At 47.7% G+C, this 19,052-nt stretch overlaps 10 protein-coding genes across 10 annotated transcripts; 4 read left to right on the top strand and 6 right to left on the bottom strand.

The window, feature by feature from the left end:
* Positions 1–516: 516 nt before the first annotated feature.
* VTP21DRAFT_5275 (uncharacterized protein) lies at positions 517–924 on the bottom strand (the record flags this gene model as incomplete). Its single annotated transcript, XM_069395778.1, has 1 exon — positions 517–924. One exon carries the CDS (start codon positions 922–924, stop codon positions 517–519), a length of 408 nt encoding a protein of 135 aa, XP_069248349.1.
* Positions 925–3,208: 2,284 nt separating this feature from the next.
* VTP21DRAFT_5276 (uncharacterized protein) lies at positions 3,209–4,229 on the bottom strand (the record flags this gene model as incomplete). The annotated part of the gene is made up of 7 exons (XM_069395779.1): positions 3,209–3,291; positions 3,362–3,451; positions 3,525–3,583; positions 3,647–3,754; positions 3,827–3,911; positions 3,979–4,060; positions 4,143–4,229. The coding sequence occupies 7 exons, from the start codon at positions 4,227–4,229 to the stop codon at positions 3,209–3,211; spliced, it is 594 nt and encodes a 197-aa protein (XP_069248350.1).
* Positions 4,230–4,565: 336 nt separating this feature from the next.
* On the top strand, positions 4,566–5,077 carry VTP21DRAFT_5277 (uncharacterized protein; the record flags this gene model as incomplete). Its single annotated transcript, XM_069395780.1, has 3 exons — positions 4,566–4,637; positions 4,711–4,784; positions 4,843–5,077. The coding sequence occupies 3 exons, from the start codon at positions 4,566–4,568 to the stop codon at positions 5,075–5,077; spliced, it is 381 nt and encodes a 126-aa protein (XP_069248351.1).
* Positions 5,078–5,853: 776 nt separating this feature from the next.
* On the bottom strand, positions 5,854–6,795 carry VTP21DRAFT_5278 (uncharacterized protein; the record flags this gene model as incomplete). The annotated part of the gene is made up of 1 exon (XM_069395781.1): positions 5,854–6,795. The coding sequence occupies one exon, from the start codon at positions 6,793–6,795 to the stop codon at positions 5,854–5,856; it is 942 nt and encodes a 313-aa protein (XP_069248352.1).
* A 346-nt stretch (positions 6,796–7,141) lies between these two features.
* On the top strand, positions 7,142–7,786 carry VTP21DRAFT_5279 (uncharacterized protein; the record flags this gene model as incomplete). Its single annotated transcript, XM_069395782.1, has 3 exons — positions 7,142–7,321; positions 7,414–7,485; positions 7,547–7,786. 3 exons carry the CDS (start codon positions 7,142–7,144, stop codon positions 7,784–7,786), a joined length of 492 nt encoding a protein of 163 aa, XP_069248353.1.
* A 285-nt stretch (positions 7,787–8,071) lies between these two features.
* On the top strand, positions 8,072–10,846 carry VTP21DRAFT_5280 (uncharacterized protein; the record flags this gene model as incomplete). The annotated part of the gene is made up of 3 exons (XM_069395784.1): positions 8,072–8,167; positions 8,245–9,445; positions 9,537–10,846. 3 exons carry the CDS (start codon positions 8,072–8,074, stop codon positions 10,844–10,846), a joined length of 2,607 nt encoding a protein of 868 aa, XP_069248354.1.
* Positions 10,847–11,230: 384 nt separating this feature from the next.
* VTP21DRAFT_5281 (uncharacterized protein) lies at positions 11,231–13,384 on the bottom strand (the record flags this gene model as incomplete). Its single annotated transcript, XM_069395785.1, has 6 exons — positions 11,231–11,673; positions 11,757–11,875; positions 11,943–12,057; positions 12,129–12,213; positions 12,284–12,360; positions 12,430–13,384. The coding sequence occupies 6 exons, from the start codon at positions 13,382–13,384 to the stop codon at positions 11,231–11,233; spliced, it is 1,794 nt and encodes a 597-aa protein (XP_069248355.1).
* Positions 13,385–13,898: 514 nt separating this feature from the next.
* Positions 13,899–15,035, bottom strand: VTP21DRAFT_5282 (uncharacterized protein; the record flags this gene model as incomplete). The annotated part of the gene is made up of 4 exons (XM_069395786.1): positions 13,899–14,203; positions 14,261–14,428; positions 14,517–14,676; positions 14,748–15,035. 4 exons carry the CDS (start codon positions 15,033–15,035, stop codon positions 13,899–13,901), a joined length of 921 nt encoding a protein of 306 aa, XP_069248356.1.
* A 1,116-nt stretch (positions 15,036–16,151) lies between these two features.
* Positions 16,152–17,152, bottom strand: VTP21DRAFT_5283 (uncharacterized protein; the record flags this gene model as incomplete). Its single annotated transcript, XM_069395787.1, has 4 exons — positions 16,152–16,375; positions 16,447–16,557; positions 16,624–16,765; positions 16,841–17,152. 4 exons carry the CDS (start codon positions 17,150–17,152, stop codon positions 16,152–16,154), a joined length of 789 nt encoding a protein of 262 aa, XP_069248357.1.
* Positions 17,153–17,356: 204 nt separating this feature from the next.
* On the top strand, positions 17,357–18,359 carry VTP21DRAFT_5284 (uncharacterized protein; the record flags this gene model as incomplete). Its single annotated transcript, XM_069395788.1, has 4 exons — positions 17,357–17,770; positions 17,834–17,887; positions 17,961–18,128; positions 18,213–18,359. 4 exons carry the CDS (start codon positions 17,357–17,359, stop codon positions 18,357–18,359), a joined length of 783 nt encoding a protein of 260 aa, XP_069248358.1.
* Positions 18,360–19,052: the final 693 nt, after the last annotated feature.

The raw sequence follows: 19,052 nt of genomic DNA on the forward strand, positions 1-19,052 counted from the left end.
CTAACCTGTCAAGCGGGAAAACCACTGAATTCTTCCCATTCCTTGAAATATCACGGCAGAGATCGAATGAAAAACTACGCTACCGTAATTTACTTAAGCTTAATAAACAGATTCAATTCTCTCAAATATGGAAACTATACTATAGTATAACCTTCTCTCTTCTCCAACAAGCGTAAAAAGGTTAGCCAGTGATATTTGACAAGTTTAACTTATGACCTTGACGCTTGTCATTAAGTCAACCACTCCCGTTGCCACAATTATTTTTTGTACCCCTGACAAGAACCATTAATAGGGCTCAGCCAGTAAATTTCTAAAAAAAGTTTGTGGCTAATCATCAAGGCAACCTTTTATCTGTATAAAGAGCGCCATTGTTCCAATTTGACAGTTAATTATCTTAAATATACTAATGTATTGAATAGATTGGATTCAAAAGAATACATTAAAGTTGGTTTTTTAACTTCATCATTATTTATATTCAGCGAGTCTAAAAATTATAGATAGAATGTCTCCAGGATATTAACAGTCACGAATGTTGAACTTATCGAACTTGAATTTGCCGATGATCGGAACGTCACCCAAGCAGCCGGTAATACGGAAGCTCTTCATCTTGCTGCCTTTAGCGCTGACCGGGTACTTAGACCAGCTGTAGCCGCGGCCGCCATTGTGTCCGAGAGAGTGGCCCTTGCAAGCTCGCTCGTCGAAGAGACGGATTTCGCATTGGTAAGCTTGGATGGTGCAGAACTTGAAGCCTCGGACCCCCTGGTCCACCACTTCCTGATTGATGTCATAGCAATCGTTCTTCGCCTCACGACTGAAGTGGGTGCTCACGTGGTCTTTGCTCTCAAAACGAGCCACCCAAGCGTTGACTTGCGCACTTAGCACGGCGAGCACCAGAAGAAGCAATGCGCTGTAGCGAGCAAACATAGTGAAAATGATGGAATGAAATCGAGTGTTGGAGATGGGTTGATATTGCCAGACCTCATGCGCAAGGAGAGACTATTTATACTTTCCCCAAGTCGGATCAATGACTCATTTACCAGGGTAACTTCCATTGACAAGGAGGCGCTGATCGGATAGAATATTGGAAGCTCGCCGTCCATTGTATTTCTTTAACCCGTCTCCTAAGCTAACCTGCAATACGCCCTTTACACAGAACGTGGTTTGCGCCATACACTTACTAATCTGTATTGTGATCTGGGCTCTAAAGCCACACTTCATTACCATGCTAGTGTCTTGGCATATTCAGGAATATACTGTGCGACGGAAGGAGTGGCTCATTCAAATTGAGTGGTGGTGGCCTATCATTATCCACCTGGCGTTTTCATTCGTGTTTAAAAAAAGGGCTAGCCTTAATTAATATAGTGGCGGATCATCCTTGTTGGCTATGCAATCCATCATCCGGTTGTCAATATGCTTGAATTTCAACCGCTTTCTTTGCTCAAAGTGAAAATCGTAAAGGATCAATAATTGAAAATTTCGAGGCAACCTCTTTGCTAGTAGGTTCAAAATATAAATAGGTTATTGCAAATTTAATTGACTCGGGAGTGGAAAAAAATTTCTTAATGATAATCATGAAGGCAAAAAATCTCTCTCTCAAAAAAAAAAAAGCTAAGCTTTGGAATTTGGAGGTTCTCCTAAGCATAGTGATTACTCACTTGTGGCACAAAAGAGTCTCAAATATTGAGCCCTTTTGCAGTTAAGCGCTAGATAAAGGGGTATATTCTCGCGAAAGCCTAAGCTATTTTTTAAGCATCTTCACATTATCTTTGCATCTCTGGGAAAAAGATCGGATGCCCTAAATTCTTGAATAGCATAGAACACAGAAAGTTCTTCAAGGGAGGTGACAAATGACACGGGCAATATTTCTATAGCGTCGAGATCATCGGTGGCTTAATTCAATGGACATCATTTGAGGCTTAAATTCATTTTTCAAGCTATAAGGATTTTTCAGATTTTATTAGGCTCCACACTAGCACCCGAGCAAACTAATTGCAGAATTAGTATAGAATAGAGCACCTGGTCATTTGAACGAAACCAATCGATCCCAGAGAGATGGCACAGCGCTTTGAAGGAATAGGATTAGACCTTTATTCACAAATAAAAAATGGTCTTTGCCATGCCTGCTTCTCCAAAAACAAAATATGGTCAATCTAGCTTGATGCACTGAATAAATTTAGTTTACCATTCGTTTCCGTACAACATACCTCTACAGCACCGACATACTATAGGACCGTATTGGATATCATGCCACTGAGCTTCTAAAATAAATTGTTATTAAGACTCACTTGCTCTGTAATAAGCCTTCTTTAGGAAAGTTTTAGAGCATTTGAACTTGCTCGAACATTCCATTGTTGTCTACCTATTGTTGTGATTTTCGAGCTCCAGCAAGAGTTTAGTAAAGTCTATGCTGTAGGAAACTTGTGTTCAGTACATATTCAGGATGTATGATAGGTGTAGAATATCTAAGAGTCAATCACCTCTTAGATGTCGTCTAATATCCGCCCTGTAAAACCTCACCAAGTTGATTTTTTCTAACCCAGCTATACAACCTCCAGGGACAACATAGTATAGTGTTTGTAGAGCGAGTACTGTATTATGTTTGAGGGAAGGATCTTTATTAGAGGTTTTGGGCGAAGAATGCCCCGTCTCAATAGGCTTGAAAGAGGTTAACACGGGTTTTATGGGCTTTTCGTGCCAGTCACTGGAATTAGTATCGGGTAAATTAACCGCGCTGAGTACACTGGGAATCGGTTTTTGATCAACAACCCCTATCAGAAAGCCTACCCAAGTTTTCTCACTCTATTATGCATAGGGATGCTTCTTCTAGTCGTTTCCAACCAGTATGCACTTTCTTGGAATTCAAATGAAACTATAGGGCGATTTGGAGAGCACGTTCAATAACCTTTGCAGTCAATTTCAATGAGAGGGATCGGTTTCAAGTGCCATGGATAATCTTTATCATTATTCTAATAGAGACTAGGACAAATTACAGGGTAAACACTGAAATAGGATGGATGATAGTCTAAGAATAGCTCCCAAAACATCAATGTATATGAAAAAAGCACAAGGTATTAGAAGTCGCAAAGAGACAGGAGCAAAAACGGGTTATGTACAAAACAGCAGCAGGTCCAAAATGGAAAGGGTGGTGTACAGATAAACTAAAGACGCTCCGATTCATTTTTTTATATGAAAAGAAGCGTACTGGACACTATACTGTGGCTCTTTTATTGGCCATGATTTTCTGTTGGGTCTCTTCCGCATCGTTCTCATGTTCCTCGGCACTGGGAACCACTATCGAAAATGAAAGAAGTCCGTTATTCAGGGTTAAGTAAGCGAACTGCATACATAGGCTCCGACATACCCTCATACTCGAAGTCTGGTGGCTCGATCCATTCGCCCGGTACAACACATGGGAACATCGCCCCAATGCGAGCAGCTCGATTGATCCAACCTAGCATCAAGGGATGAGCTCTGGTAAATATCTGCAAAATACAAAAACCAAATAGACTTGAGAAACCAGGTACCAGGCGCCGGCTTTCCTAGGACTCTTGCGCAAAAATCCGATGAAAAATGGTTGCAGTTCCTATTCCAAGCCAGGGGTTATTGAAGCAGGCGAAAGACAATATGTATAAATGCTAGTTCTGACCTTGTCAAAAGGTTGTACGATATGCCAGTGTATTCAGTATGGAGTTGCACGAGAATGGCGCTGATCTCTTCCGGAGTCTTCTGCGAATATCCCATGAAAATGGATTTCCTATAGACAACCGGTCCGATGAATCAATCCCAGATTATTGGCCATTGGGAAACGACTGGAATCGAAACTTACTTAAACAGCACACCAGGGGGTCCTATTTTGGGGGGCACTGTAAAAATGCCAGAGAAATTCTCGGGGTGGCCGCCAAAACAATACTCTAAATGTGGGATGAGGAGGATTCATTTCGCTGTCCCTAGAGAATAAACACAAAATCCGCAAGTTACCTGTCCCTAATATTTCGGCACCGCTGTGGAAGATGCCCACTCCGAAGGCATATCCTAAAGATGTCAGCGCACATGGCTGTATCTACAGAGGGTATTTGCATCACAGATTGAATGTTAATAGAATGGAGAGAGAAAATTAGTAGAGTAGTCCATGCATTAGTTACCATGTCGTAAACATTGATGAAGACGGGAATGCCGTCCGCAGAATGTTCTTGGGATTTACGCCTAGTCTTGCGTATCCAGGTAAACATTGGGTAGAGAAGGACAATATAAAGTTGTAGAGCATAAGGGTGAAATGGAGCATTAAAAATAGCCACTAAATGAATTGAGGCACAGCACTGGAAAGTGGTAATCCAATTGCTAAAGACATTTATGAAAATGAAACCACTTGCCTCTATTTTTTTACCTAAATTGAAGGATTATCGGGCAGAATATTATGCTCATCACGATAACTTTCTGATATCTATCCTGGGGGCTTTCGTTCTTTATTTTTCTTTCCAAATCCATTTTGTCACTTCAATACATTCTTGCCACGCCGGTCCGCCACGCCGGTAACATCTAACGTTCCCAAAAGGGAGGTGGTTGAGATGGATGAAGACGAGAGTGACGATGAGAACATCTATGAAGTCGAGAAAATCCTCAGGCATAAAATAAGAAAAGTAGCCATTTCTTCATTTCAACCCCAAAATCAGCACTAGAGCAGCCCGACTAACTGGACTGTATTCCACCTAGGGCGTTACGTATTATTATCTTAAATGGAACGGCTATCCAGACTCAGAAAACACATGGGAGGCTGCCTCTAACGTGTAAGTTGTTCGTTGTTCTTTTATCACGCCACTTCTGTATCGAGCCTGTTCTCTTTAGAGAAGCAACTGCACGAACCCTCGTTGAGCGATACTGGAAAGAGTGGGAGCAAAAAAAAGCTGATCCATCCCAAACACCGACGGTGTCTGAGGGCAAGTCTCGCACCGAATGGGCTCCCAAATGGGTCATACCGAGCCCGCCATGGAGCAAGCACAACTGGGAGGACTCCGTACTCAGCGTGGACACGGTTGTTAAGGATCAAACGGGAGCCTTGATGGTGTATTTAAAATGGTAGGGGTCTGCCTTGACGAGCCGGACTTCCCCATCTTAAAGCCTGCCTCACCATGTAAACTTAGGAAATGCGGATTGAAGACGGTGCATAGTTCCGACGAAGTTAAAAAACGATGCCCACAAAAGGTCGGTTGTCCTTATAAACTTGGGGGGATGGAGAGGGTCTTATTTCGCTCTGGTACTCACAGCAACGTTTTTTTTTTTCAGCTGCTAGATTACTATGAATCCATAATACGGACCTTCCCCTAGGCCTTTCGCATTCTCCTACGCGCTTGTACAAAGAGTTCGGCGTCCAATTATCATTCTGCATAGATCAGATCTCTCCCACATCCACCTGTAATTTAGACGGGCGAGATTTTATGATTTTCTTCCTATTGAAGCCCATTTTTGCCTCTCTATTGTGTGGTTGAAGCGCATGTTTGGCTGCGAAATGCACCGAAAATTTTTGTACCTAATACGCATAGTATGTAGAGGAAGGGCGATGGAGGGTTAGAGAGCTCTTTCGATTGCTCGCGTAAAAATGAATAGATTCCTGATAGAGATTCGAAGGAAAAGAAAGCTGTTTATATCGCAAAGGTTCGGAGTGCACACTTCCTAGCTATATGTGGTGGCCTCTTTCGCAGAGAAGGGGGATTGTATTATATGCATTTCATACAAAAGGGCAAAGAGGAAAAAAAAAAAGAAATCAGCAAACAGAACATTAATTCATATAGAAAAGAACAATGAGATCGGCTACTAGCAAGGGAAAAATAAGAAACTAAGAAGAACACAGCAGCGTCTTTATTTTTTCTGCTCTCTCGCCCATTTCTCCACGTCTAGGTTCCACACCCGCTCCACCCCGAATAGGCCCACCTTGCGCTCTCCCGTGGGGCGGAAGCCGTTCTTCCGCAAGAAGCCTTCGGCCCGCGGCATGAACTCCCGCGTCCTGGCCGTGACCTCTCTGACCTTGTGCTGGGCCGCCCATGCCAGCACTCGCGCCAGCATGGCCGACCCCAGCCCAAAGCGCTGGCAAGCGTGCTTGACGGCCATGCGCCGAATTTCTGCGGTTTCGGAATCGGGCGAGGGATGGTGTAGGGCAATGACGCCCACGGGAGTGGCATCCACGGTGCAGACCCAGAGGTGGGAGGCGGTGGAGGGATGCTTGAGGATCTTGAGCGGCTCGTCGTTCTCGCTACTCCCGAAAAGCGGGTTTTTCTCGTCGTCCTTCTCGGGTTGCTCCTCGGCCGCATCCTCGTCCTCGCCATCGGCCTTCTTCTCCGGCTCCGGCTCCCCAAAGTACACCTGCTCCACCCGGGAGAGATCGCCCTTCAATCCCTCCTCGACCATCGGCTCCACCACGCGTTTGTCCACCCACCAAAAGATAATGGCGCCGCCAAAGGCAATCTCGGCTATCGTGATCAACACGGCGAGACTGATGGCCCACCTCTGCCCGAACTGGGATGCAAATCGCCACCCCCAAGTCTGGAGCACCGCGTAGAGGGCTACTCCGAAGGAGATTATGAGGGGATGACGGATGCGATGCTTGACGCCGGCGGGGACTCCATCGAAGAGGGTGGAGTAGAAGAGATACTGCACATACTTTTGGTCTGGGGGGATGTAGGTGCGCACTCGGACATCGGCGAGGGCCGAGGGGGAGGAGGCGGAGGCGGATGCTTGGGTGGAGGCGGGGATGGGATGCGAGGAAATGGATGCAGGGCCGACCTGCACCTCATCCGACGACATTGTTTATCTAGCGAGCGCAGCGAATATGATTTGCGAGGATGCGATTGCGGCTTTGCGCGATGGGCAGCGAGCAATGGGCGAAGGTGCAAAGGATTCGCCGGGCTTGTTGTGGTTGTGGTTGTGGTTGCGGTTAGAAGGACGCGCGCCACCTTAATAGCCCGCAGTGAAGGGAGGGGACTGGGGATTTGACGAAGGGGTGCTCGTCCTCCAATCGCGGATTTTTGACCCACCATGCAGGCTCTCTGCGAATCATCGCGTATCCTGCGCGTGCCCAATGACGACCGAGAGCGTTCGGTGCCTCTTGGCCCTTGGCTCCTCGCCTCGCCACTGAAGCGCATTGGTTGGAATGCGCGGCACCGCTCAGCCGCTTCCGCTGCGGGAAGAGCGGCCCACTGGTGACCGCATCGCTCGACTAAGGCGCTGTGCTCCGCAGCACTCCGACGAAATGGGCCGCGAATCCTCGCAACTCCGAAAGGGGCCTCTCCCAATCATTAGGCCAAGGGCCCTTAGAGCTTGGATAGGTTTCGTTCGAGCCTAACCCCAATAGCGCTCGAGTCTCGGTACACATCCCAGTGATTGCAGCCTGATTCCGACCCTGGCCTCGACACTCGGCCTTAGGCTAGCATCGGCTTCCCACCGTGCGCATGCTTGGGCCGCGAGCTAGAGGCCAAGGGCCATTCTTTATTGTGGGTAGAGCCGCCGCGCCAAAGAGAAGGGAGAAGTCGTGGTTAATCAGCGTCGAGGGACATAGCGTCATGGATTTTCCGTGGAAGCGGCCAGCGTCGAAAAGCCGGCGGAGCCATTTACCGCGGAGAGAATCGAGGAAGGCGAGCGCGCCGGCAGAGGGCGCCTGCCGAGGCTTCTTGTGAGGAGCGTGCGGTCAAGGGTGGAAGGCGGCTCTCGCGGCCATGCTATGCGACTGGCGGCGATGGATGGAGGAAGAGGTTTGATCGAGCTGCTGCGGCGCAGGACTCTCAGGAATTTCTTGTGAAGAGGAGGGTTTGATTGGGGTTTTAGGAGATTTTTACCCCACAATAATTGCTCTGCCCCCGATCGGATTTGGCATTTCTATGAGCTTTTGTGCTCCTGCGCCCCCACAACCGTCCTTGTTCATTCGATTTTCACCTGATATTAAGCACCTAACGAAAAGAAAAATTTGGATAGAGTTAACGTTGGGTCTTCCCTCTTCAGCCTTTCTTGTCACTTGCCGCTAATCGCATTCTTACCGACATCGGCCCACAATTCTGCCACGATCAAGATTGCCATTCCCTAATCCATGACCCACACGGCGCAAGAGGAGACTAAAATTAAACGGCTGAAGGTGGGTCGCGCTTGTCAACCCTGCAGAGCTAAGAAGATTAAATGTGATGGGGTAAGGCCCAATGAGACCATTTGTCCGCCATTAATTTGGAACATCCTCCTCACTTGTTGCTCCTCTCCACTGCACAGCTGCATCCATGCATGCAGTGCAAGGCGCGTGCTCGCCCTTGCTCTTACGGTAGTGAATCCGCTGGCGTCGATGCGACAACAAGCCCAATCGAGCAGCATAAGAGCGACCCAGCCTCGAAATCCAGAAGCGGCTCTCTGATTGATCGCCCTTCTGACCCTGATGCAATCTCGCCGGAACAGCAGCGAAAGGCTAGCGCGCCATCACTCGCCCGCCAGGAGGATTCGGTAAGGGAGAACGACGAGCCCGACATACAGGACACCGTTTTGCTGGGATCCCTGCGGCAAAATCTGGCCCGGCTCACTATTCGCGCCGGGGATGGCGATATCTACGACGACATCATGTTGCGGAAGTTGAGAATCCACCGCCACCCCAACCCTGCCCCCCGGCCCGACGCCCCTCTTCCCAAAATCGACGTCGAATGGCCTCCGATGCACATCCTGGACCACCTCGTCAGCGTGTTTTTCGAGCGGCGTTACTTGCTGCTCCCTATTGTCCACAAAAAGGATTTTTTGAGGCGGCTGCACGACCCTTTCAACTCGCCTTCTCCGCTGCTGCTGAGTGCGGTGCTCGCCCTCGCCTCTAAACACTGCCCCTCCATCCTGCCCGATCAACCCGCCATCGCCTTTTTCAACCAGGCCCGTCGCATGCTCGTCGATTTCCTGGACGCCCCGCGCGTAAGCACCGTGCAGGCCCTCCTGCTGATGGCGCTTTTTGAGGATCCCCAAATCGGCCAGCGCAACCGCTCCTCGCAGAGCTGGATGTTTGTGGGGATGGCGTGCAGAATGTGCTTCGAGTGTGGCTTGCATCGCAACTTCGACTCCTCGGATCTGTCGCCCATCGAACGTGACATCCGAAACCGAACCTTCTGGTGCTGTTTTTGGATCGAACGGATCTTTTCCATTGCGCTCGACCGGCCCATCATGATCCTGCCCCATGAGATCACCACCTCGCTCCCGGTGTACGTCTCGGAGGAGGACCCGGAAGAGCTGCTTGCCATGCAAAACCTCTACCACTTCGCTAAACTCATAGAAATCCTTTACCACGTTTCCAATATCAAATCGGATGAGCGCGACCGTTTTGAGAAGCTCGATCTCCGGCTGCGGGATTGGCTGAACACGCTGCCGGAGCATCTGGTGTTTTCGCCGGGGGTGGGCGACCCGCTCCCCGAGGACGCCGTCCCCGCCTCTCCCGTGGTGGCCCGTAAGTTTTGTCTTTGAGGTATATTTTCATTGGCTCTTCTCACGAAATGCCCCCTGTGGATGCCCCCCCCCCCCCTTCCACGCCTCAATAGATTTTCACTTGTTCTTTCAATGGGCCTCGCTGGGCATCAAGTTCCACGATGCCAAATTCAACAACAAGTCCAAGTTGGCCAACTGCTGTACGATGGCCAACAACATGATCAAACTGGCCGACTATCTCGCCTCCTCTAATGACCACATCATATTCACGTATGGCACTCTCACCTACTCCTCCATCAGCGCATCCTCCGTCCTGACAATGTGTCTGAAAGATCCGGCACTGGTGCCGACCGCACGCCAATATTTAATCAAGGGGCTGCAGATCCTGAAGGCGTTGGCATTGGACCCACTGCACGTCGCCCCCCCGGAGGGCCATAAGGTGGCCGTGGCGGTAGACACATTTTTAAGATCCCTAAAGACTCTGCCGCGGAAGCGATCGAAATGTGATGAGGATGAAGGGCCGCCAGGGGAAGGAGAGGAGAGGAGAGGGGGTGAGAGAGAGCCACAGCTTAAACAGCGAAGGTTGCCCCGGAAAATACCGGATTCACCCGCGTCGACCCACGTATCGCGAGAGATGGGTATGTCGCAGAAAGAGGACCAGGCCTATTTATCCGCAGACCTGGCCACCTTAGTCACCCTGCCCATGTTCTCGTGTGACGCCTGCCATCTCCAAGGCACCCAGTGCGAACAGCACCTAGAGCATCTTGGTAGGCTGGGCAACGATGAGCACTCGGCTGCGCTCGGGATGTGGTCGCAGGAGGAGTCGCCAGCGTCCACCTCCTCGACCTCGTTTGGCAGGGCGAGCGGGACGGGAGATAGCATCAATGGGATGGAGCTGGAGGTGGAGTTAACCGGATTAGAAAACGGCGACGAGGAATTTTCCTCGTCCATGCTTGACTACTATGCCCGGCCGCCAAGAGAACACAGGACCTCCACCCGGGGGCGAGAGGGAGTGGAGGACGTAGAGGGGGGGGAGGGGGGGGAGGAGAAGGAGGAGGAGGAGGAGGAAATGGAGGAGAGCGAGGTGAGTATGCAATCGCTCACGAATTTCCTCAACGAGATGTCTGGGAAATACTTCGTCACAAGCGATCAAGTGGATGAGGCAGCCGCCCACAAGGACCCCTCGCTGGAGCCGACCCTCTTCTCCGAGCAACCGGCGCCCCCGCCTCCTCCTCAGCCCCCGGCCCCTCAGCCGTCGACCAAATCCTCCGAGGCCAAGTATGGGACCCCCGATCCGCCCGAGCCTCTTCTTATCCATTCTGAAGTGATGTTGGACGAGGAGTGCGACCCGGCGCCTCTAATAACCGAGTTGAACCCGCTTGAAAATGATAAGCACGATTACAAATATTTCCTGTCTATATAAGTTAACCTGTTTTTTATGTGCCATTTAGTTTACTATATCGACCCCCTTCCGTTGTATCAGCTGAGCATTTATTGTACCATATTTCCGCCGTTCGTTCCTTCCTCTTCCTCTTCCTCCTCCACTTCTTGTTCTTCTTTTTTTGATCTCATGTTTGTTAAATAATAAAATCAATGTAATCTATCTATTTGATATACTTCCATCTTATATCTTCATCTTTTCAAAGAAAGTAACAGTAGAAAATTAAAGGCAAAACTTACAATGTATTATTTTTAGTGTAAGAAAAGACAGAGTAGAAATAGAAATAGTATGCACAGGTGTAAACAAAATTGGAATCCAACCAGTCGAAGAGGAGAGGGAGGAGCTCATGGCTCCCTCCGCCTCCCGCTATTCGTCCACGAAAGATTGTATATCCTCATCCGCGATTCGCTTTAGCAGTATCTCGGCCACCTCTCGCGGTGACTTGCCCTCGCACTCCACCACCCGTTTCTTCATGGCCTTCCACCGCACATAGTTGCGGCGTCCGTCCCACCCGCCGGGCAACTTGCTCCACACAATCTCGGAGTCGTCGCGCGCGTCAAGTCCGCGGATCTTCTCGAGCAGCTCGCGGTCATCCCGGCGAGTCCATTCGCGCGCCCGCCCGTCCACCATGTTGCGCAACTTGAGGTGATACTTTTGCCGGCACTGCTCGCGGGACCGAGTGTGGCCCATTCGCTCGCTGACCAGATTCCACATAATGTCGGAGTCGGTCAGCCTCCCTTCCTCGCTTGTTGCCATGAGTTCCTCGATGATATTTCGGAGTTGTTCTTCCTCTGCAGCCGTCCAGCGACCTGGAGGTCAAGGGGGAAAAACGGGTCAAAACATGGCCTCTTTTGTTTATCCATCGTTTTATGGAATTAGAATGGTCCTGTACCTGATTTTTTCTTGTCCCCATCCTTAAGGTAGTTTCTCCATCGATCTTTGCATGCTTCGCCCATCCGCCCCAGATGTTCTCCTATGACTTTCCAGTTCTGACCATGCTGTGCCACCAGCCTATAAAAACAAAGCAGCCAGATCTAGTTTCCCCGCTTGTACCATAAAGAATCGTGTTCGTAATTACTCTTTCAGTTGAAGATCCTCCGCCGCCGTCCACGGACCTTTGTAGTTCTCTGGGTTAAATATCCGCTTGCAGTGATGGTAGACCGCCCTTAATGGTCTGTCCGGAAGGGGTCGTGCTGCCGAATTCAGAGGAGGGAGAGTGATTAAGAAGCCAACTTCAAGAGACTTCATCCAAAGGGTTATTTACCGGCAGCCTGCCAAAACTCCTTATTATTCCGCGTGGTTTCTTTGAAAAGCATTGCCTCCAAGCGCTCTTGTGAGATACCATTCATCTAATCAGGACGCAGGTGATGTGAACAAAGCAAGCGTAAACAACTCTTTTCTATGAAACTCTTCTCTCACCTCCATATATCTTTGCACTGCCTCGCGTAGAAGTTGATCCTCTGTCTTGCTCCATTGGCCCTTTTTGTAGGACAAACCTGCAGAAAAGGATGGAAATAGAGATTAAGACCCGGACTTGAAGGAAACCTAGCTTACGAAGCCGTTACCTTTCTCCGCCGCAAGTCGGTCGAGCTCTTTGTAGGAATACCACTGCGCCTGCAGTTCATTGATGCGCGTGTCTGCTTGTAAAGCCTCCCAAATCGTATCGACGTGCTTCTGCTGGGAGGATTGTGACGAGGAGGTGGCATGTGGTTGGGCACTTGAGAAGCCCACTAATGTTGTGCCGTCCAAATTGGCGGGAATGAAGGCGATCATCTCCCTTTCGGCGTCCCCAGCCCCTGCACCAGGAGCGCTGCTCCCACCTTGCATCACGGTTTGGGATTGCGGCTGCCGTGAAGATTTCTCTATTTGGTGTTGCTGCCGGCTACCGGTTTCACCATTCACAACGGCGATTAATTGATTCAATTCATCGTCGTGCTCGTCGTCAAAAGTGGGGGCCTGTGGGGTCTCTATGATGGTGGCCTCCTCTTTACGCCGCCGCTTTTTCGACGGTTTATCGGCGTCAACCGATGTTTGCTCCTTCTCCTCTTCAGTAGACTGGCGTTTTCGAGCCTCTTCTGCGAGCAGTCGCTGGATCGTCACGGCAGCCAGTGTGAGCTGGATATCATCACCATGACTCAAATTATTCTGGTGCGGTTGGGGTAGAGGTGGCGCTGTGATTTCGGATGCATCCATACCCTCTAATGGCTCTTCCTCCTCAATGGTGACCTGAGCATCATGTTCCCGGCCATTATCGCCAGCCTCGTTGTCTCTCTCTTTCCTATGCTTCTTCTTTCTTTTTCTCTTTTTCTCCTTTCTCTCCCTGTCCTTGTCTGGCGGAGCTTCTGCCGTTTTATCCTTGTCCTTATTTTTGTGCTTTCCGTTATTCTTATCTTTGATCCTCTCGCCATTCTTATCCTTGTCTCTGTTTTTGCTCTTCTTTTTTTGGTGGCCCCCCGCATCGGAAGCATCGGGTACAACAGCCCCAATCGCGGGCCGATTGATGCCTATTACACTAGACATGGTTGGTAGTGTACAAAATTTCAAGGAATGATCAATGTAAAAAGTTTTGAGAATATTTCTGTTCCATTACAAAAATGGTGACGTAACAAAAGTCACAAAACGGTCACACTGATGAGGCTTATCAGGTAGTCATCGAAACCGAAAAGGTTCGCGAATTGATTGTCAAGCAAACACGCGAATACTCTTGCTTATCCTCCAGTTCGTTTGCCCCCCCCCCCCCTCCCCACTGTGTACCCTCATATTGTACCCCTCTTGTATAGAGATAGGTTCCCATCTCAGGCTTCCGCCCGCTGAGGTTTACTCCAACGGGAGAGCTATCCCCTCCAAGTACTACTAACAAAGAGTTTTTGTTTTAAAAGCAAACAAACAATTGAAATTAATCCTACAACTTATATAGAAATCATATTGAAAAGGAGTAAAATCCGAGATAAATTTGCTAGCTGAATCCAGGGATAAAAGTGAAGTGAAAAAAAAATCTATATATTAAAATATATATATACGTGGAGATTATTTTCTAAGGGCATAGTTTAACCTTTTTATCTACATGTGAACCGCTATCAGAGTTTGGGGCTAATATTAATGAGTATGGATCAAGTGGATTAATGTCTAATGGGTCTGTAGACAGCAGTGGAGGATTCAACCCGGTCTTTTCAAAAGTATTGACCATCCCCTGCTCAGCAGGTATTGGTGCCGCACTAGATTCGTCCGCTAAATCAGCTTCTGCAGTTTCTAATCCAGGCTTTGGTATTTCAATGTTGAACCGATTGCATATTGCCTCGATCCATAGCGCTTTTTCAACCAAATCTGGAGTCCATACATCTTATTTACAATAACTGTTAGTCACTGAGCGATCGGGTCATTTGCCTTGCTACTTACTCTGACCAAATTCTTTACGATTCAATTCCTGGCACTTCTTCTTCAATTGGTCCAAAAATTTCGAGTAGTGTTTTTCCGTGTAACTGATCGGCCCTAGATTGGAGAGTGCGCCCATAGCCTCGTCGCTCATAAAAGGAACTGTCCCGGGAGCCAGTGCTTGTAGGATGGCTAGTGTGTCGAGAGAGAGAAAGAGAGAGGGAGAGAGAGCACATCAGTTAGATTGCCAGGGGGACATACAGAAAGAGCTGGTGGTTACCCGAGGCGGTTGCCGGACCGACTCCCTTCAGCGCGGTTAGCTCGTGAATGGCAGTCTCGATATCTGGTAGCTTTTGGTTGGAAGCCTTGGTAACAGCGATAACAGTGGCCGGCTCGTTACTTGAAACCAGCTGCATCAGCCTAGGGCGGAACTTGCCCCTCTGCTCAATAATGCAGGTAAATTGGAGTTAGCCGTAACAAATGGTATCGCGAAACCAGTCAAAATCCTCACCATCAATTTCCATTTTACGATTTTCTTCACCTCTTCAAGCGTCAGCCACCGTTCTTTGTCTACCCCTCTTTCCGTAACATAGCGAGGCAATTCATTAAAATACCAAGCATCGAGTGTGGGGAATTCCTGATCAGAAGAGGCCTCATCACTAATCTTCCGCTTGCTGCCCCGCCCGGCCCGCTTCCGCTTGGCCTTCGAACTGCACAGTGCGTTAATAGCCTTGTCGTACTGAGACAGGACCCCACGCCACACCCTAGGATCGCTTGATTTCAATAATGAAGAGGACATCGCTTATGTTTGGAGAAAACGGGCCCCGAAATTATAGTTAAATAAAAAAACCGAAATTGATATTGGTACTGTAAATCCTTGAATTATACGCCTAACTTTTGCATTCACCCAGACGCACGCCCATATGTTCGTGCTACGTCATCCAGGGTAAAAAAATGCGGGACAGACATGTTGCTATCTAAAACGGGCGATTGCCAAATCGAATTGCCAAATTCAATCCGGTATGTGTATGTGGGGTTAGGGGATCTGACGAGATCAGACCTTCCGATTCCTCTGATTTCTATTTAGTATATAAAAGAGCAACCTTGATGTATCATGGCTGTGCTTGATGATATCATTATTCATTTGCAAAGACCGGCTCAACTATTCGTATGTGCAAGTGCTTCTCCTGACATCAACCACCCTTGATAAAGAGCAGGCTTCCTACCTCTCAATCTCAATTACACCTTGCGTGAGTGAGTTTGTGTCTGAATACGCACTAACTAAATTGAATCCCAGGCGCTTGACAAAGATTCTCTTCCTCGGAGGAGGTGGAGAAAGTTCTGATACCCTTCTTCTTAAGATGGTTGAACACAGTTGCCGTGAAAGTATTAGACTACAACAGCACTGCCACAGATAATTCATCTAGATTAAATCCTTGTGAAAGCCTGCTTAACCCTCCTTGAGTTGGCTATTGCAGCCGAATCCTGGTACTCTCGGAGTGATTGAGGCCGTTTTAAACTTGAACAGCATCTATGGCATCTCCTGTTTATCCATGTCGAAGGCGAACCACTTTGCTACCATAAAGGAAAAAGTCGCGAGTCCTTACTAAAACGACGCAGGTTGAAAATCAGCCATATCTAATCGACTTGGATACAGTTTTGTGATGTGCAGGGCAAAAGCAATAGGCTTTTAATTCCCAAATGCGCAATATCTTGCCAAATCTTGACTTTACTATAAATATTTCATAATGTATTATTCTTAATATAAATCAATGTTTTCAAAATGAAAATTAAGAAACAAAAGACACAAAGGAAAAACAAATAGAGAAAGCGTCCGCAAAGGAATTGAGGTAGTAAGGCTTTATGTGAGAGAGGAGGATAACAACTGTGTATGAACATCTTTTTTTTCCCTTCTTTACAAAACTCCCCATAGGTCCTCTAGTGCGCAGCAAACCTTTCCGCATGCCACGCTTGCACTCAATGGGTATCCGCTTAAGCTGATCTTCTCGTCTACGTAATCGTCTGCAAAGTCGTCTTTGCCGTGTGCCATCGCACCAATGGCGACGCAGATTGAAGCATCTTGCGGAAGAGTAGGCAGATAATCTTTTAATCGCACAAGAGGAGCGTCGGCCGAAAAGGCTTGAAAGAAGAGAGGGGTCAATTTTTTCTGTTCGCGACCTATTTGAGAACTTGCCAACCAAAACACTTACTGATTTTGCGACAGTTCGTCGGCAGATGATCCGTAATTGGATTTTTAATCACTCTCAACAGCTTCTCTGATCCATTGACGGAGCGGATGCTCAGCTTATGCAAGAGTTGGACTTTGGAAATGCAGCTAAAGCTTTAGCAAAATCTTTTATCATGTCAAGAGAAATCATTATTCTCACCCATAAGCCCCGAGAAACGTTTGAATGTACGAGGGATTCGAACATGCGGATTGACCTCGATAAGGACATTCTTGGCAGTATGGATATAAATTTGTAGCAAGCCGGCCTTGTTGAGTGGGCTGTCCAGCAGTGTCAGGAGACACTAAAAATTCGAAGAAACAATGAGGCCTTTGTACTCAATCTCGAGTCGGCATGAATGAAGCATTCTTGAATTTACCTGGTGTGTGATGTCAGGACGAGCATCCGTAATATCCTTTCCTAGCTTCTTGAGAATTGCCTGATGATCATCACAGTTCAGTAGCTGGTATCGTGCGTCCTTTGCTTTTCCTACTCGGTATGTCTCTAGACATGCACGCTCGAGCACAACAATGAGGCGGCGACTGTTTTCTCGCTCTACCGGAGTGCGAGGAATTTTAGGCGCCTGAGGAACGAGAGAGACATTGGCATTGGCAGAGGCGTTGGGGCGAGCCTCCGACTTGGTCTCCTTGTGCTGCTGGTCTGTTTTCATCTCTACGTCTTCTAGATCCATCTTTCAATTATTTGGCTCTTGGTCACTGTCTTTCAATCCCCGTACTGAAGCTTGAAAAGTGTAAACATGATAACAGAGGGTCTTTCGGAGATTAAATTCACTGCGCCAACCTTTTTTCCAACATCAACACAGTCCAAGGTCAGAGCTAGGCATTTTTTTATTATCTGTCAAAAAGCTCTACATTTGATTCTCTACATCACAAACATGGCATTTGCCCTCCGAACTCTTGCCCGCACGGCCACACGCTATACTCCTCTTGTGATACGTTCCGCCCCTGCACCCCGCCTTTCTGCCGCCGCAACTCTACGCCCTTTCACACGAGCCTTTACTTCGACCCCCCTCGCACGTGGCCATGGTCTCGTTGATCAAGATCTTTCCCACAAGCTCTCCGAGGAAATTCAGTACGAGCGCGACAATGCCGAGCCCACAGAGCCTGAATTCCTTACCGAATTCCGCAAAAACAGCCCCTTCAAGATCGAAGAGCGCCCCGGTTACGATGAAGTCGCGTTGACGCGCTCTTTCGGTAACGAAAAGATTCAGGTTCTCTTCTCCATTTCCGACATTAATGACGCAGAGGATGTGGAAGAATTTGCGGAGGAGGGTGAAGCTGAAGCTGAGGTAGGGATTCAGTTTGTCAGAAATTGCATTTATTCGAAGCTAACTCGATTCTCTGATTTTAAGGCCCCAGAGACCGAATCCTCGTTCCCAGTGCGCTGCTCCATCACCATTGAAAAGGTTAGTAGAAGCATTTGGTTATTTGAAGTCCCCCTTGTCTTTGCTAACTGTCCATTTTCCCGCTTTTTTTTAGGATAACAAGGGGGCTTTGACCATCGACGCTGTTGCGCAGGACGGTATCTTTATGATCGAAAACATCCTCTTCTACAAGGACAACAGATTGGCCACCGAGCAAACCGCCGAAGCTGACTGGCAACGCCGTGGACTCTATATTGGCCCGCAGTTCGCGCATCTTGACCCGGTAAATTGAAATTTGACACTTTGAATAACCAAAAATCGAATGGGGATCTAACCACGACTGCTATCTTTTTTATTTTTTCGATAGAATGTTCAAGTCATGTTTGAGCGGTTCCTCGAGGAGCGTGGCGTCAACACGGCCCTTGCCCTCTTCATTCCATCCTATGTTGAACTGAAGGAGCAAAAAGAGTATGTGGCGTGGTTGGAGAATGTTAAAACTTTTGTCGATGCGTAATGGTGACCTAAGTGCATATGTCTTTTCTAAATAAAAACAAAATTTTTCAAGTGTTCATCAAAGAATTAAGCTTGTCACTTTATTGAAACCTCCAGTTTAACGCTGCGCTCTCGAAGAGTGGCCATATTTTGATACTTTATACAGCTTTTGAGGTATTGGAAGAAGAATCCATTCACCAAAAATTGAAAATCGTTTCATTCATGGCTCGAAACTTTTCCTATATCTGACAGAAAGCATTGGGGGGAGATTTAGAGAAGCGTTGCCAGAAAGACTTGTGGTGGAAAACGATCTCATTCTATTTACCAATGAAAAATTTCTTGTTCATAATCGGAACAAGTCTTGTGTGGTTTTCCGTTCCTACTTTCTCGTGACAGGATTATATATAATATTATATATAATTTTTAGAAATGAGAAAAAAAAGGGGGGAATGTGGAGAAGTATCGAAAATAAAAATCGGCTGGGAGACAGAATCTCCAAAACACAAAAGATATTTATATATATATAAGAACATAGCTGTGAGAAGAAAAAGGAGAACAATAATAAAGCATTGCTATTGAAGAATAAGTAAAACAAAGCACATTAATAATTTATCACAACACAATTTCGGGAAAAAAATTAAACGCACATAAAAAAAGGGGGAAGAGAAAAGGGGAAATTTCTATAGCGATGGAGAAGAAAACGAAGGTTTTCTTA

Source organism: Calcarisporiella thermophila, assembly GCF_041956535.1.
Source record: "Calcarisporiella thermophila strain CBS 279.70 unplaced genomic scaffold VTP21scaffold_21, whole genome shotgun sequence".
In the NCBI taxonomy this organism is placed as follows: Eukaryota; Fungi; Calcarisporiellomycota; class Calcarisporiellomycetes; order Calcarisporiellales; family Calcarisporiellaceae; genus Calcarisporiella; species Calcarisporiella thermophila.